The 18,710-nt window shown below is 41.8% G+C and overlaps 1 protein-coding gene across 19 annotated transcripts in view; it reads right to left on the minus strand.

The window, feature by feature from the left end:
- Positions 1-311: 311 nt before the first annotated feature.
- nrxn1a (neurexin 1a) overlaps positions 312-18,710 on the minus strand; it is a 192,601-nt gene continuing 174,202 nt past the window's right edge. For 13 of the 19 annotated variants that reach the window (XM_072667170.1, XM_072667173.1, XM_072667169.1 and 10 more), the window contains 2 exons: positions 5,213-5,294; positions 312-2,301 (listed from right to left, as the gene is read on the minus strand). In XM_072667170.1, coding sequence (XP_072523271.1) covers positions 1,997-2,301; positions 5,213-5,294 — 387 coding nt within the window. In that variant the 3' untranslated portion in view covers positions 312-1,996. The remainder of the gene's footprint in view (positions 2,302-5,212; positions 5,295-18,710) is intronic. The other 6 variants (XM_072667175.1, XM_072667176.1, XM_072667174.1 and 3 more) reach the window with 1 other exon arrangement.

The following is an 18,710-nucleotide window of genomic DNA, read 5'->3' on the forward strand; positions in this document are numbered from 1 at the left end:
AAACAATTTTACAGGAAAAGGAAAAAACATTTGACACAATGTGAATCTGTCGTTCTTTACATTGTTTTGTAATTAAATGATGAATTAACTAATAGAAATGTTACAAATGACTTGGAATTAACTAATTGTATCTTGACTTGCATTTAAAGTATGGATAAAATTAGTTTTAATTACATTTAATTTTGAGACAATGTAAAGAACGACAGATTCATGTTGTCAAAAAGGGCATGCCGCATGACCGCAACAATTTATTGGCATGCTTTTGGACCACACACTGTTACTATGAAAAATAAAGAACAAATACCTTCAAGTAGTATTAATATTTTATTTAGTCATTTGATTTTTCAAAACTATTTTTTTTTCATAATAAATCTTCACTTTGAGGTCATCAAAGAATTTTCACAATAAAAACAAAAGAATCATAGAAAAATTGTACACAAATAAAAAACACAAAAAACAAAAAACAAACCTTTTATTCTGAAGTTTTTGTATTTCATACCTCTTGTACATTCAGTGTAGTACAAGATAGTAAAGAGCAGTGTGTTCACAAACAATATGTTCTCAATTTCAGGTGTCTTTGAGATTGGCGTTTTCCAGTCGTGATGTTTCAATACACATATTTTGGGATCCAGTTCATTGTCTTTTTTTATTTATTTATTTTTTTTAATCTCTTTTTTTGTGGGTTTTATGGTGTCATTGTTTATTAGAGCCTTGTCCTAATGACCATGCATAATTAGTTTGGTCACTGAGAAGAGCAAAAGGATATTGCTTCAACAATTCATGAACAATTCATATAATTTCACCTCCCACGTGGTGGTTTGCTTTCCCAAACCCAAACTTTTGATCTTGTTCTTGTATTCGTATGTCGACACACAAGGAAGAATCGCTAAAAAAACAAAGTACAATGGGAAAAATAAAATAGACACTGAAGATGCACATAAAAGGAGGAAAATTAAAAATACAGGAACCCAAATGTTCATAGCTAATGGCAGAAACGGTTCTATCGCTATAGCAACACATTAACATTTATTTTTTTCTGTTTTTAGTTGTTTTCCCGTTGGATTTTACTAGAAAATGTTTGAAGAGCAGGTATACTGTAGTTGGCATCATCTATATAACAGGCTATAAAACACCACTTCAGCCACAGTCCAGAGAGCACACATAGATAGTCTTTGCACCGTATATAAACATATGTAATAAGATACTTCACGTGCATGGAGTTTTTCTCAAACTATCCCAAACGGCCCCGGTACGCTTTACCATTCTTTACCGTTCTTAAGCATCACCGCTGTTGTCGTCAGCTTGTGACAAACATACAGACAAAAGAAAACGACCGTAGATTTACACTTGAATTGTTAATAAGGCCTCCATAGTCCTCTTTGACACCAAGGCATTGGTCCTCCATATTTTCTTATGTTTGGATCCTTCATTGTTCCCTCATCATCTTCACCTTGTATATGTCTCCAACTGGCCAACACTGCCATTAGAAAAGGGGTGGTGGGGAAGGGGGGGGGCGCGAATACTTTGGCTGATTTAACAATCATACAGTAGGTAGCTTCTCATAGTGATAAGTCTCTTGTTCCTTTTCATCTCTTTTAGTTGAATGTCTTTGTACTTTTCCAGATGTTCATGAGTTTTTCTGGATGAAGAGGACATGTCCAGCAACACATACACAGGCAACATAATATGAAACACAATAGAAGCTCAGTTCTGAGCAGTGGCCTTGTCTTTGAGTGCTTCACCCTAACGTATGGGGTTTTACTGGCTCCTGCCTTTTTCCCAAGGATTAACTCTGAGGGTTCCCTCCATTCGGCTTTTGTATAGTTCTTGTGTGCTTGAGTATAAAGTATATTTTCTTATTGTTAGTAACAGTATATTTCGTCTCAGTTCAAACTAAGACTGTGTTTTTTTTCTCTTAATTACTATACACAGGTTGGCATCTCCTCCCCCTTGTCCCGCAAGTGTCTGAACACAGGGAGGGAGAATGTCTGTGGGATCAGACATAGTACTCTTTGTCCTTGTTCTTTTTATTCTTGCTGGAGATCTTGGCCACGCCGATGGGTTTCTCTTTGACGGCAGCTCCATTGGGCTGCGTGGCGGAGTTGCTGATGTAGTTGCGACTCTCGTCTACGTGGTATGAGCCCTCGTCGCGGTTGCGGTATTTGTACATGGCGTAGAGGAGGATGAGGATGCAGAGGGCGGCGGCTGCTACGATGCCTACCACCATACCTGTGGTGCTGCTGGACTCCCGGATCACCTCTGGGCTCGGGTAGCCCTTCGCCTCGGTCAGGGGTGGGTGTGCTGTAGTGTGACCGAAAGAGAGAGGCAAAAAGAGAGGGAAAGAAAGAGAGAGACATGCTTCATTAAAGCCATAATTCCAGCTGCAGTCTATCTAGCAAAGCAACCTCTAAAGCACGGCTGTAATCTATCTCATTGATTAGTTCGGCATGTTTCCCAGCTCGCTAATGAGTAATTAGGTCATATTTACTGTGCGCAGTGTTGTGCTTATGGTCAAGGGCTTATTACAACCTTAATTAGTTCACCTTAATTAATTTACATACAGTATCTATAGTACTTGTAGTCAGGGGTCTATTGCATCCTGTGTGTGTGTACTTTAATGAACATACAGTGAGTTTAATTTAATATAACTGTACCAAATGTACTTATTTATGTATTTATTTATATACTTGCTTGCTTAATCCTTTCACAAGTACAGTCGCACCCATGGGATCCGAACATTCTGGTTTAATTTTACTGGTTCATCAAATCCATCCCCTGATTAATCTTCCAACAACATACAGCGCATCTCTAAAAATGCAGGACCTTTCCATTCCACCTTAAATGTTACATAACTGCAGCAGCGCTCATGCTATAAGAACTCACTCTGAAAGTACCGGTACAGTTCGCCAGAACTTACAGATGTAAACACTTGCGAAAGTGTTAAAACACACAGAAACTGCTGAACAGACTGAAAAACGAGGCTGAGCATAGGGAAAATCGATATTCCCTCAGGAAATGGATTTGACTGCTCATAGCAGTTTGACTTTAGATTGATAACTCCCTACGTAGCAGCTCAGGAAATCCATGATAACAGCAACCCATCACATCTGTTACACTTAATGTACCTGCGAGGCCCTGGCCTCTGGGCAACTTGCAGCCTCCATTTTGCAGCCTTAATAATATCTACTCATCATATTGAATCTAGCTGGGCATAAAGTGCATGCTTTTATTGGCTGATAGACTCAACACAGAGTGATCAAATTGGACACGCCACAACATTTTTTTTTATCCGCTGTGACCAGTGGGTGAACTTCATTTAGGAGCTGCTTATTTCCGAGTTGAGAGATTCCGAGTTATCTGCTCGCTGATTTATGCTGCTTTAAGTCTCAGTTAGAGAAGAGGAGTAGCTCAGCTTCTGCATGGCCGCGGGCAGGACATAAAACCCGGGGTGAAATGACACCTGAAACAAGCAATTTAAAGCCCCTTCACTGACGCAGAGTCAACTGTAGCCCGCAGGTGCGGAAAATGAGATGATGATAAATGCGGCTAAAGAACAGAGCAGGCTTTCAGCCCACACGTTGGTTAATAGAGCGATCTCATTGCAGAGCAGGGAAAAAATGGCACTCAATAATACTGTTCCTGCCAACATTATTGGTTATTGCATTATAATAGCCTCTTTTTGGGCTTATTCACATTATTCTGTAGTCTAGTCTGCAGTTATGTTTTGGAATTGGCCATTCTCCTAAAATCAGTGATTAAAATCTGAAAATGCTTCTTGCCTTAGGAGGAGATTTTCATTATTTCGCAGGCGTGCTTACAAAGCCGGTGTAAATGGGTCCATTGCATGGGTCACTTGCAGCCTGCAAGGAGCTGGCTAGGGAAAGCTGGTCTCGGTTAACCTTTGTTTTTTTAATTCCTTGTCGAAAGCGGTTTGTGCAGTTGAGTGTGTGAGCATGTGGCTATGCCGCTGGGAGATATGGGAAAAGGTGCTCGTACCAGGCAGTCGTGCTCACTGGCCTTTTCCACATCTTTATTCTCCACATCAAAAACAATCAGCCTCACCTCACAGCACACTCACATGTACATTGTGTACACAAACATATATATATATATATATTTGTGAGTTTACATATTAGGCCTGTGTATTGCAAGAACCTGGTGATATATGTGTATAAGGGGTTACGAATTCAATATATCATAATATATTGTGATACTGTAAGCAAGGCCATATATTAGAGCACATTTTAGGAAAAATGTCATAGTATAAAAAAAGATATGCATTATATCTCAATAAAGGAAAGTTTGACTTTCATCCAAACTGAACAATGGGATCTAAAGCCACGATACAACACTGCTATCTAGCTGTCTGCTACGAATCTATGATGAGGTGTTGCGCAATACAATTGATACAATACAATTGATACAGTATTGCACAACATATTACGATACTTAGATATATCAGTATTGTCTTACACCCCTTTTATTTATAAATACATGTATATACATACATCATACTAAATCTGGTCAAACAAAATCTTAGTGGAAACTGCCTGGGAAATTTAAATCAAACTGAATGAAGAAAAAGAAACATTTAACATTAAAGCTGGCTGTACAAAATCTGCACAGACGTTTAAGCAAGCAAGCAAACAACCAATCTATCAAAACAAAACCATGACTTTCAGCCATAACAGAATGTGTCACTGGGTTAAATAACATATAACATGCCTGGCCGCCCCTTTCACTATCAAATGCATATTCCTTTTGTCCTATAATCATTATCTAGTAAATGTAATGTGGTCTGACTGTGTGGCTCGTCTCCACTGAAACTGAACAGGTCAAGCGTGTTAAATAAGGGCTTTTAAATGGCAGCTTTAGTGAAAGTGGTTATTTCTTTCTGAAAGTGCTCTTTATTTATCAGCCTGTCTCTCTGCTCACACCCAGGCCTTAGTAAGACCATTTAGCAGTCAAAACGCTTGACTAATTCATGAGTCAAACACACTTACTCAAATGTCAAATCATTTCATCACATTGCCAAAAGGAGTCTGCAATCAAATGATTGATGATTAAGCACTTTCGACAACTCTTTTTCTGTCAAAATAACGCTGTTAGAGTGTTCAAAAACAACAGGATAAACCTGTATAAACAAAAAACATGAGCGGGAGTAAAATAAAGGCACATGGACAGCAGTAATAAAAAAAGAAAGATGACTAACCTAACCCACCTGAGGTTGGGTCACATGGGTCAATGTCCTCATCATCACTGGGGCATTCAGCAGAGGCTACCAACAGATCATCCTGCAGCAGAGAGAGAGAGAGAGAAAGAGAAAGAGAGAGAAAGAGAGAGAGAGAGAGAGAGAGAGAGAGAGAGAGAAATAGAAAGAAAGACAATAGGAATATTAGGATCACTGAACAATTCATTAAATTCCATTATGAAACATTTGTGAGGCTGCCGTCTCATCAGAGGCCTCCTGTTCTGTGTGAGAGAGACATATACACACACAAAGAGAGAGAAAAATATAGATAGAGATTCAGACTATGTTAGCTATTTAAGGAGAATTCAGATAAAGCACAGAAAAGAGAAACAGAGCTGTTGTGTATTCTCTGTCCATCCTCATGGGCCTGTGCCTAAGACAGTGCCTCACAGGTTCACACACACATCAGCCTCAGAGGCGAAAACGCTTAACAATGACCACCAAGTAGCTTGTCCCCTTTTTTTATTGCTAAAGACCAGAGCTCCTCTAGCTAATGCTAATTCCACTGGATGGATATTGATCCACCTCAGTACCTCAGTAAAACATGAAAAGAACAGCACATTAAGGCTGTACCACATCTGAACAGGCAGACAGACAAAAATACACACATCACATCACACACACTTCCCTCCCGGACTGAAAAGCATTCAAGGAACATCAAATCCCATCGTCTGTTCCTGAACAAGCCTCATCAAAAGAGGCTTTTTAATCTGGAAGTAGACCATGTACAACAAATCCTCAGAGACACTCACTCTCTCTCTCGCTCTCTTACAAAAACAGCATCGCGAACAAACACACACAGTGACAAAAACACACTCCGAGAAAGCTTGCCTCTGTTCCAGTAATAGTTCCAAAAGGGAAGAACGCCATGCTGCGATTTCTCTCTGCCTAAACTTAAAGCACGGAATCCAACGGTGGATTAGCAGCACGAGGAGAAAGCGAAAAAAAGGATCAACTTTGATGATCTCTCCTCATTGGAGCCCTCGGTCCGCCGTGTGTGTGTGTGTGTGTGTGAAGAATGCCAGCGCTACGTTCTTCTCAGCTCTCCGGCGAGAATCTGACGATGCAAAGTGGTGGCATCCATTCTGCGCCAGCGTTCACACTTCCCAGCCTCTGATTAGCTGTGTGTATTTGAACGCCAGTTGGCGGGTTGCGTGCGTGGTGTGTCGTCAGAAAGGCAGGGCTGGGTGTGTGTGTGTGTGTCAGCGGGGGGGGGGGGAAGAGACATCGATTTGCCTCTGTGTGCTCTCTCGCTCTCTCTCACTCACACAAACACACTGCCCACGGGCATCAGGGCAGTGCCCACGCTGAATCAGGACGTTTAACCGGCATCAGTGACTGACTTCCTCCACACACCAACAGCAGGCATAGAATGAGAAAGACAGAGAGGGAGCAGGTGAGAGAGAGAGAGAGAGAGAGAGAGAGAGAGAGAGAGAGTGGGAGTGGGAGGGCTCTCTGCACAGGCGTGTCATAAGCACGCGCCTGCCATTTCCCTCGCAGCCGTATCTTTTGGACTCTCAACTCTCAAACGCCCTGCAAGTAGGTCAGCATGGGTGAATAATTTAGGTCCCTGGTGCTGGAGTGAGCACTGGGCTGGGGGAGAGGGAGAGAGACAAGAAGACAGGAGGAGGGAGAGAGAGAGAGAGGCCAAAGCTGCACTACAGAGCAAAAACTGCAGGCAAACTGGCCAGTCTATCTGGCCTCCTGAGAGAGAGGGAGGGGGAGAGAGACAAAGAGAACTTGAGAAATAGTGGGGAAGAGGGTACCACCGAGATAGCTATAGAGAAAGAGATATAGGGGCATAGGTAAGCAGAGAGAGAGAGAGAGGGAGAGAGAGAGAGAGAGAGCGCGAGACAGACAGATGAAGAAAGGAAGAATCAGAGAGTGAGAGAGTGCGTGAGAGAGAGATAGGTAGCAGAAAGAGAAACAGAGTGAAGACAAAGGAAGAGAGAGAGAGAAAGTGCGTGACAGGGAGTGTGTGTGAGAGCGAGGTAAACAGTAGACAGACAAAAGAAGGAAAGAGTGTAAGAGACAAGTGAAGAGAAAGCGAGAGGGAGAGAGAGGGGGAGATATGTAGGTAGTACAGAGACAAAGGAAGAAGATAGAAAATTAGTTAGGTTAGAGAAGAGGAGAAGAGACAGAAAGACCAAAGCTGCACTACTGAGCAAAACTAAGTGCTCCTGTAAGAATGAGAGAGTGAAAGAGTGAAAGAGTGAGAGAGAGAGAAAGCGAGAAAGAGTACAAAAGACAACCGAGAGACAGAGCTAAAGGGAAAGAGATATAGAGGGAGAGAAAGAGTTAGAGTAGGACGAAGGGAATAGAATGAAAAAGACGAATGAGGAAAGGAATATATATATTTATATATGAATATGAGAGAGAGAGAGAGAGAGAGAGATACGTAGGGGGTAGTAAAGAGACAACTGAAGAGAAAGAGTGGGGGGGTAGGTAGTGGAAAGAAACACAAGTAAAAGTGAAAATACAGAGAGTGAGAGACACAACGGAAAAAAGAAAGCGAGAGAGAAAAAGAGACAATTTAAGAGAGAAAGACAGATGTAGGAAGAGATCCTGGGGTCACTCAGTGAAGTCAGCCATGCCACTCCAACTTTCATTTGAGTTCTTTGCACACAGCTGCATTCTACTGTGTGTCTGTCTGTGTGTCTGAGTGGAGTGTCAGGAACTGAAATGAAAGTCCTGAGATGTGGTGTTACACAAGCAGTGAGCATGAGGCTGTTCTCTGCATCCATAAAAGTCAGATATATGACTAAGACGGCGCTCTCTCAGCCTCCATCTGCCGCAGTTCTCTACTCTCCTCTGCCTACTCAACAGCTGTGCCGAGATGGACATGGGGACAGGGAGGCAGGAAATAGGCTAAAGAGGGGGCAGAGAAAAGAGTTTACTCCAACTGAGTAACTGAAGAACTACAGCAGACCTCAATACCACTGGGTCTCTGCTGACAGACAATCATCTGTGGAGGATCAGATCCACTCCCTCCCTCTCTCTCGGTTTTTCACTCTCTCTCTCTCTCTCTGTTTCACTTGTTCTTAATTATTGTGCTGCCAGCAGGCACGATGAGGGCCTGACATTCTGCCAAATGAGTGGGAAAACGAGCCATAGGAGAGAGAGAGAGAGAGACTGAATATGATAAACAGCAAAAGCTCAGCTCACCTATGAGCGTACCAGAGAAACCAGCTGTGCGCTAATGAGAGAGGAGTAAGATAGCAGTTATATTATCCCAACACACACAAACACACACAAACACAACCCCCCCCCCAGCACACTTACAAAGCTCCACCTCTGTTCAACCCCCTCCAATTAGCCTACAGCTGCCACAGAGCCCCACAGTTAAAAAGACTGAGTGCAGATCCAGCTTGAGCCTCCTGCTCACACAGCTGAGGGGAACAAGGCTGACACCAGTTCAGCGAGTTCATGCACCAATATTCCCCTCAGAGTCTAGGATGCTGCTACATTGCTAATCAGGTAATCTATGTAATTAATTATATGAATACCATGACAATGAATAATTAATTGAGTATGATCAGAGTGTTGAAAAATGCCAAATGAAAAGCCATTCACAGCCTTTTATTGATTCCAAAACATTTCTATGGAGTCTGGAGCTCCTTTTAAAAACACCAGCTTCTTCTTTACAGTGTGTGAACATGACATGATGAATGAATCAACAGAAATGCTCCAAAAGTTCTTGTAAAATCATATCTTTACACTAAATGCAGAAGATTTCTCCTCAGCAAGGATTTGGATTCCTATCTTTTCTGTTAGCTGATTACACGCCTCCTGTTAGATAAGGCTTATCCAGTCTCTTCAGAGTCTATTTAGTTCCTGTCTATTTTAGTCTAGTCTTCAATGAACTTGGTGCACAATTCAGTTAGAGTTTGTGTGCAGGTGCCTACTTTAGCATTTAGCATTTTTTACCTTCTGTACCAGACTGAGAATTGAGACTGAGATGTGGAGGGCCTGCTGGTCAGTCAAAGTATGCCAGTGATAGTGCTGGGCGATATGACTTCAAATCAACATCATGATAATAGAGGATCATATAAGCTGCTCAGTTGGGGTGGAGTCATGTGACTACACATGAGGTAGTATGTTTTAAAGGGGACAATACATGAACACAGTGGGGAAAGTACTAACATTTTTTTTTCAACTATAAATAATTTCTATGGGCAAGATAAAGTCAACATGAGGTCTGAATGTTGATTTTTGTATTATTTTCAATGAATTGTCCAGCCCTACCCAGTGATACCAGCATGTCTGCTGAACGGATTTGGACCTTCAGTTGTCATTCTTGAATATAGGAGAGTCAGTGTTGCGTTCTGCTTAGACATGAGCCACAGAGTGAGTGGAGCAGTATATCCACATCGTATTACTCATGTATAACCATAAGAGAGACTATGCTGTTACAGCTACTGAGATACACTTATGAAATTACAGGAGTCAAAAGGTGATACACATGCAATTATGTAAGCTCTACTACTATAATCCAATTGTAACAGTGAAGATCACCAGTACTTGCACTGTTTCTGCCTGGATTATTAATGTGTAACTTCACAGTTATTAGAGAGGACTAATATAAAGAGACACCAGTTATTAGAGTTTTTTTTGGACAGTGGTGACATGTAATGACGTTAACTTTTCAAGTCAATATCAAAGTTCATGAACTTCTAAGACAGTGTATGTGCTGAACCAAGTATTGTCGGTTTGAATCCCAGGTCATGCTGCACAATTGCCTTTCTCTCTCTCTATGGTGGGTAGATGACTTGTTGGGTAGCCGTTTTTTTTTTTTTTCTTTACTCCAAGAACTTTGGTTGTATGTGACACTGCATTACCGGCAGTTCAAAGAGGGGCAGTGGCTGGTTTCACTATAGATTTTGTCAATTTCTATTCTTTTTGTTCAATTATTTGTTGTGCTATTCAGTGTTGTCCAGAAGAGGATGAGTTCCCCTTTTGGTTCCTCTCAATCTGAGGAAGGGATCTCAAAAGAGGCTTAGAGACGGATCTCTTTATAACTCCTTTCTGACAACATTTGTTGTGACAAGCGCCATATAAATAAAATTGAACTGAACTGAATTGGTTGCGCATGTGTCAGAGGAGGTATGTTTGAGGGAAGATTTCTTTAGACCTTTAAAAGGTTCTTCACACACACACACATCTCCATTGCAAACATGGTTCTTTATGGAATCGAAAGTGGGTCTTCTATGGTTTCGTCTATTTGAAGCACCTTTATTTTTAAGAGCATACATCCCATCCCTTTAACTCTAACATTCACTGCCTACCCAACCAGCCAAAAAGAGCACTAATGTGACCCATCCCCATCCATTTGCGGCTAACAGACATCACACCTTCATGTCTTTTTTCATACACTCTGTTTCTGCTCCATAATAATCCCAACTCCAAAAGCCAATCTATATTTTACAGCCTGCTCATGTGAGTAGCTCATATTCAGAGCTCATCCTTGACTGTCTCTCTCTCTCTCGCTCTCTCTCTCTCTCTCGCTCTCTCTCTCTTTTTCCCTCCTCAGGAGCCTAACGTTCTAATGTTCCACCTCCGATATGCGCTACCTTCACACACACAACCGTCTGTTTCTGTTGCCATGGAGACGCAGAAATTCAGGCCATTACAAATGGTGGAAAATAAGAAAAAACAGTCTGTGGCGCTCAGCTTCGGCTCAGTTGGGACCTGCAAAAGCAAAGCATTGATTTCTGTCTCTCTTTGCTTACTGCTGGGGTTCAACAGCAAGACAAAAAGAGAAAGATATACTATACTGACAAAAGTATTGGGACATCTGCTCATTCATTGCTTTTTCTGAAATAAATGGCATTAAAATATTTTATCCTGCTTTTGTTGGAGTAACTGTCTATACTCTTCAGGGAAGGCTTTCTACCAGATTGTGGACCATTGCTCCAAGGATTTGATTTCATTCAGTGACAAGAGCATTAGTGAGGCCAGGATTCTGGATGATCACCACCCCACCTTGTCCCCAACTTATCCCAAAAGTATTGGATGGAGCACCATCATTCCACTGAACACTGGAGGGAGAGGCTTTATGCTCTTCCAGCATATACCTAGGCTCCAGAGAGTCCTATTCTATTGGCAGTAGTTCTCTACAGGGACTAGACAAGCTCTGTGTGTGCACATTTACACATTTGTGTCAGCCATGGGTGCTTAAACTTAAAGTGTCTGAAGGCAATCATAAGAAGGGGTGTCTACAATCATATGGACATATAGTGTAGAGAAAGAGAGAGCTAGAGAGAGAAACAGGAAGAACATCAAAGTCCTTTGCTAAGCTCCATACTAATGACACGTGAATATTCATGTGGCGGCCCCGGTGCTAAATGCAGCCGGGCGCTGCTCTCAGCGCAGAGAGCTAGCGGCGTGTGTTTAAAAATACTGAAAAGCTCACACACATTGAATAAGAAATATGCTCTGAGGCACTGCAGTGTTTCTTCCTCTTCTGTCTCACTCCAGCCTGTTTCTCATATAGAAAAGACAACAGAGGAGAGGAGAGCTTCTACGATATCAGCAAAGACAACGCACATGTAAAGAAAGCCCCCGCAGACATCGCTAGGCACTCTCTCCGCTTTGAATTATGAAGGAGCCGGAGAGCTCAAGAACAGCGAGAGATGGAAACTCAGCTTCAAGAGGGGAGCTGACGTCTTCATACTAAAAACAAGAGGGATGAAAACAGAGGATGTGTTGACTTTGTTTTGGGCCTCTCCTTCTCCCCCTCCAGGCAAGATGGGATTCAGAACTTCAGTAATGGAGGATCTGGACCTCTTGCTAAGCAGTAAGAGTCAAGATGGCTGCCAGAGAGAGGAGATGGAGCAGCGAGTTCGCGCATGCTCACAGCCGCTGGTGTACACATAGCCAATGATAAGTGAGTAGTTACACACATTCCCACCCCCTCACTTTATAAATAATACACATGCTGACTATTGATGATGTTCTTTGCAGGTTGTTAGAGTGATGCGGTCAAGACCAAACTGATTTATTTGTGTTCAAATGTAAAGTACAAAGCCATTAGTGAGGATGTTCAACAAAATATTTTAACTGACCTGAGATCAGTGCAAGTAACACACCCTGGCATACCCTTTTCACCTTTTGAGACTCCCAAGTGGTATTACTCAGTAAATACAAGCAGAACAATGCTGACTGGTTGAGTCATTCTGTAGCTATTACAGTGAGGAATGCAAGTCTGGTACCACTGGCAGTTCCATGGGGTTTATGGAAGAGATTATGTAAGAGAGACACTCTAATGGACACATACATTAATAAAGAACATACTCTATTAAAAATAAAGGGGTTCTTCAGAGTGATGTAATAGAAGAATAGCTAAGTAAAGAACTATGTTTTATGTTTTTAAACATATCTTGGCTCTGCGCTGTTTAAAAAACGATACACAGGTTCTAAATATAAGTAAATCTAAAGTAAATACACTACCCTTTAAAGGTACAACATGGTCTTTAAAGTCTTTAATGTGCTTTGTGAAGGTACACTACATGAACTTTCTCAGGAGAAAATGAAAACTCCAGTGCAAACTGCTGCAATGGAACGGGATGGAATATGGTACAGTTATGCTCCCTAACTAAAGGTACTGGAGATGTTGACCCTCAAGGGTATCACCTTAGTGATATGAGAGGTCCCACTCTAGTGTGAGTTTGGTACCTTTTTTCTTAGAGTCTAACGCACTCTTCTTGGCATCTTTGTTTTTAAGAGTGTAACTGGAGAAACCTCAGAGCCTCCACCCTGCACCAAAAGCTCACAATGCTTCTCTCCTTAACTCAAGCTTTGCTTCTTTGACAAAAGCGGCGAGCTGCAGCTGGAGGAGAAGTTGGAATTCATGAGTGCAGGATGTGCAGGCACGTCCACACTGAATCCCGACGGGACAAACTCCTGTTGCCATGAGGACAGCGCCAAGCTCCTTGCCAAGCGTACTTTGCATGAGCGTATAGAGTGTACAAAGACGGCTCTAAGCTGCACAAACGGGCGCTTTAGCGTAGCGATACAGCTGTCTGGAGCAGAATGGGGGAGCTTTTTTTTTTTCAAAAGGAAGGAGTGGTGGATTGGACTGCAGGCGGTGGCATGCGGTGGAAGAAGCTGGATGTAGTGCACAGCGGTGGGCAGAGAGCAACACAAGCTTTCAGGAGGAGCAACACCAGCACGGATGCGGTTTGGAAATAAAAAAAATGAGAGATCGACGACTGTTCACTTTCAAAGCACTGCAACTTTTTCCCCTCTCTCTCTCTCTCTCTCTCTCTCTCTCTCTCTCTCTCTCGGCACAGTGCAAACAAAAGGTGCATGACTTTTTTTTCTACTGCATGAACATGAGAATAAGAAAGCCTCTGCATGCGAAGACGGCTAGATGGTGAAGGACTGTGAGAAAGAGAAACTACCTGGGACGAGGAACAATGCCATCTTGCATCCATGGCAGCCTGGCTACTCTGCCTGCTTCCTGTACACAGCTGGTGTCTTTGTTTTTGGTTTCTTTTTCCTTTTTTGTCTCTTTAGGTGAGTTTTTTTTTTTTTTTTTTTTTTTTTGCTGTTTCCCCCCCTTTCTCTTTCCCTCTCTTTCTGTCTCTTCCTCCTCTGCCCCTGCTCCTAAAGCAACACCAGTAAATTCAGTCCGCTCTGTGAGATCAATAGTGATGACTGGAGAAGTCCTACTCTGGTAGGGAGATGAGGAAGATAAATTGTCTGCGCATCAGGAGAGCCTATCAGTGCCTTCTACAGAAAGAGAGAGAGAGCAGGAGAGAGAGGGAGAGTGCCAGAGCGAGCGTGAGCAAGAGGGGGAAGTGGAGCAAGAGCGAAAACGAGAAAGAGAGTGATACACAGCGCGCGTGAGAGAGAGAGAGAGAGAGAGGCAGAAAGAGAGAGAGAGAGAGAGACGGGAAAAAGATGGTGAGACCGTGAGCAGACTGACTGAATCACCTGACTAGATTTGGCCAATCATGAACCCCGCTGAGCCTGAGGTTGCTAAGGGTTTGCTCGGTTGGAGACAGTATTTTATTAATATTTGTCTCCCCCCAACCCACCACCACCCCTCTTCGCAGAAGGAAGTGTGTACGCGAGGGGCGGCACAATTACTGCCCTGCCATCACACACCACAGGGACGCAGCCCTCCACAACCTGAGCATACACAGTCCAAATGTATGTTTTCCCAACAAAGGAATCAGCCTGGAAGGAATATTACACAACACAGTGAAGTACAGCAGAGCAACACGGTTGAACGAGGATGGGTTACTGCAGTTAAAACACTCTCTCTCTTGCTATCTCGCGCTTTCCCTTACTTTCTCTGTTGCTTCATCGGGAGTTCTTCCACTGGGACTTTTTATATCCCTCTGCAGCATTAGCTATCATAAAACAGAATGTGTTGCCTTTACCTGAGATTTCTCACACTATCAGGGGAATGTTCACACACACACACAGCTTTCCCTTTATCTGTGTTATTTTTCACCATGGCTAGCCTCGTGGGACGCAATTTGTCTGCTGCAACTGCAGAATCCACACATGGTGACAGACCGCGGCCATAAATTATGAATGTGAAAGAATTGATAAAAAGGAATAAAAGACCAAGCCCTGGTGCCATCTAGACAGCTAATGTAGGAAGGATGGGGGTACGCTGTAGGAGACATGACAAATGGGCCAATAAAAAAAAGAACAGAATTTAATTACATGATGTAACAGTGAGGAAGCATTTCAGTAGGCAACATGAAATAATTCTGCACAAAGAGGAACAAGCTGGATGACACTGCCCAGGAGGATGCAGTTCCAAATAGATGGAGACCATCACACTAATACACACCGAGAGGGAGAGGGAGAGAAAGATGTGCTCTCATAACCCATTTCATTAACCCACTTCCTGCCAGTTCAAACACTGGTATTGATTGTCTGATTTAAGCAATCGTTGAAAACCCAGCCTGTGACAGCACATTCAGGGAAATAAAAACAGGCTCCATTAAATGGACAAAACCCAAAGATGTGCTGGAGCCAGGGCCATTTAGCCAGCCCTGTTAAAGCAGTTATGCATAGGGTTGCGTTATTCTTGGCTCTCTTCTCATGATGCAATGTCAGGAAACTGTCTGGACTCATTGTGAGAGAAGGCGTGGAAATCTTGTAGCGCTAAACTGGCGTTAAATCCGGGGCCTGACGAGAGGCTGGCACACACAAACAACCAACATAAAGTCACAAAGTCTTGCACAAAGTCTTAAAAATAAAGGTGCTACATTCTTTAAACAATGCCACAGAAGAATCCATTCTGGTTCCATGAAAAACATTTTTGTAAAAGAGTGTGAAGAGTCTTATAATTAGTAAACCTTTATTTTTGTATTATTCTAATATTTTTGGAACTAAAAGTGGTTCTTCTATGGCATTGCTCATAGAAGAGCTTAAAATTGCATTATACACATGGAGACACAAAATCCTGCCATCCTCTTTCCTGCATTTTACTAATGACAATTGTGGTTTTTATTCACCAATAACAGTCATAACATTTATTTTGTGGCAATTTCCCAAACTTTTAAGATGAACAATGAAACTGCCAATGAACAATGAAACTGCCCCTGACCGCTAGATAGCAGTGTTGTTCTCTGACTTCAGATCTCACAGGTTTTGATTGGACAAAAAAAAAAAAATCATTTAGATTTTATGCTTATGATGGTGCCTTTCTATACTTTATAAAGTACTTTATAAATTTCCTATTTTATTTATTTATTTTTAAAATATACCCTTACTTAGAACAGTATATCACAATCTAGTGATTCGTAACCCCTGTAATGTGATACATATATTGTATCACTAGCTTCTTGCTAATACACAGCCCTAATGAGCCCATGTCTGATTGGTTGCTCTGTGCCTCATTCTAAAAGCAGTCTGGGCCGTGTGAATAGTGACCTAGCCTGCGCAAGGCTGAATAGGTGTTTGTATGGTAAAGTGTTTATTTTTGTAAGATCACATATTGAATATTTTTTTTTACATTTTAATCTAATGTCCAGGTTCATTCAAGAAAGTATATATCTGCTAGTGTGGACCAAGCCCTGAGATGGCATGGGAGGGTGGACTTTTTTAGTATAGTTTTGGCCTGGAATCGAAGTTTGGGAACAGAACAGATCTTCATCATCATAATCATCTCAATCTTAATACTTTTATTCCAGAACTGAAGTAAAATGACATACACATCTCCATAACACGTTCCCGCTTTTCCACAACACAGTCACAACATTCTATAAATAAATGAAAGCACACTGATTATATGCATACAGCAAGGATAAAAACAGCCTGCTTAGCATGCAGCGGAATAAACCCCACGTCTCTGCATCCCTGAGTGTGTATAGACGTGAGTGTCTCACGAGGCATGCGCCTACGCATCCATTTCTCTGGCAGAGCAGCAGCCATTCAACCACTTTCTGTCCATCTCTCAGATCTAAAACATATCCTGGTGTGTCTAATGACACGTATAGCTTGCACAAAGCGAGTTAATTCATTATTTAAAGCTTAGCACACAGCCCTGTGCCCCTCAAACAGCACGCAGTCCCATTAGATCAGAATAAACACACATCCTCAGTCTGCTAATTCCGACTGCACTGAAATCCACAGCCACAGCCTCAGAAACACCAGCAGCTCACGCTGAAAGAGAATGTGGGAGCCATAGCCATGAAGAAGATCATCCATTCGAATTGCAGGGGAGGGAGAGAGCAAGAGACAGGGTGTGTGTGTGTGTGTGTGTGTGAGAGAGAGTGAGAGAGAAAGAGAGAGATATTACAGTATAAAGGCAATAAGAAGCGTGAAGACAAAGGGGAAGAAATAGAAAAGACAACCATGATAAAGCGCAGCTGCCAACTTCCAAATCCCAGTTGCCCTCAGCTTTCCTCACAAAGGGAATCATCTTCTGATAGAAATATTCAACACATCATCTGCCACTCAAATGCAAACTCAGAGTCTGTGACTTTCTCTTTTTTTTTTATCTCTACAAGTGTTTTCTTCCTTTGAGAAACACTTCAGAGTTGTTTGTAGCTTTTCAAAAGGAGAGCAAAATACACCTTGACATTCCATGTCTTATGGAATTTCTTTCCATACTGCTTACAAAAAAACAACCAAACTCTTGGAAACTGAATCTAGCTCAAGCTAATCCAAATTACACTAACTGGAAGAGAGTGGGTGCTCAAAAGGTAGTCTGAATAAAGAGAAAAGCTTTCACATCATACTATTGCATCAATTTTAATGTTCTCCCTGAACAAGTTTCACTGTCAGCAAGAGGCTTTTAAACCGAAACCCATCACTGTATCTTATATTTAATATATTACTATGAAATATTATACATTCTCTTATTATATTTGGCTCAAGCTTTGAAGATTAGTGGTGATGAGTGGACTCCAATACCCAGAAGATGCCCTTCTGCATTCACATCAGCATTAACAGTGAACAACACAGAAGTTCTTTGGCAGTTAATGACTATTGTTCTAAACTCTACAATTTTGCCATGTTTGGATGGGAATTAAATGGGAATTCCAGGCAATGAAAGATGTAAAGAAAAACACATTCAGAGTAGTTTGAAGGGAAATGCTCCATTCAGGAAAAATTTAAAGAGCCTGAATTGTTCACAGTAGTGATGAATGGAACAAGGCGGCTAGGAAAGAGGAGTTAACTTAAATATATTAATAATCGTTTAACCCCCTGATTTTAGAAATTCTTCATATTTCTTGTGAAAACGTACCTTTACTCATGTGGATGCGTAACAGGTGGTCAGTCTTAGCTTCACAAATGTAGTGGAATGTATACAAGAGGCAGTAGACAAGTTTCTGATGTCCATTGGTCAGTTTCACACAAAACCATAGACAGACGCACAAATCCACCAGTTAGACACGTCGAGAGGCAGAAGCAAGTATCTCAACCCATCTTCATAGCCTCGTAACTTCAGATAGGAGTCACATACAATCTGGCCATGGGGATGTAACTGAAAGGGTGGAAATGTTTGAACTGCGTGTCTGCGCTGTATTATCGGAAAGGTATTAATAGAAACATTGAGAAATGAATTTGACTTCACAAGGCTAAATTGTGTCCCTGAGACACGGTGAAGAGATGGTGTTGAGATACATTTTGTACTTAATATTTTCGCTAAGAAATTCATTCATAGTGAATTAAGGTGTTATTCATAGTACAGTTAAAGTGTTATAAGGCAAATTAGTCTTTTTTTTAATGTACACATTTGAATGCATGCTAAAAAGCACTAATTCAGATCACAGATAAAACTAAAGAAATTAAGATTAAGATAAAAAGTACTCTGAACAATAAAATGCATAAGCAGATACTATTTATAGGCCCACTGATTTTTATGCTCATATACTATAATAAAGACAAAAAACTGGGTCTTCAGCCACTCCAGCTGATTTAAGTGCGTTTAATTCTGCCTGACAGCGACATCTCGCCGGCCGTGTGCTAAAGGGCTAAGAAGGGA

Source organism: Salminus brasiliensis, chromosome 22, assembly GCF_030463535.1.
Source record: "Salminus brasiliensis chromosome 22, fSalBra1.hap2, whole genome shotgun sequence".
Taxonomy (NCBI): Eukaryota; Metazoa; Chordata; class Actinopteri; order Characiformes; family Bryconidae; genus Salminus; species Salminus brasiliensis.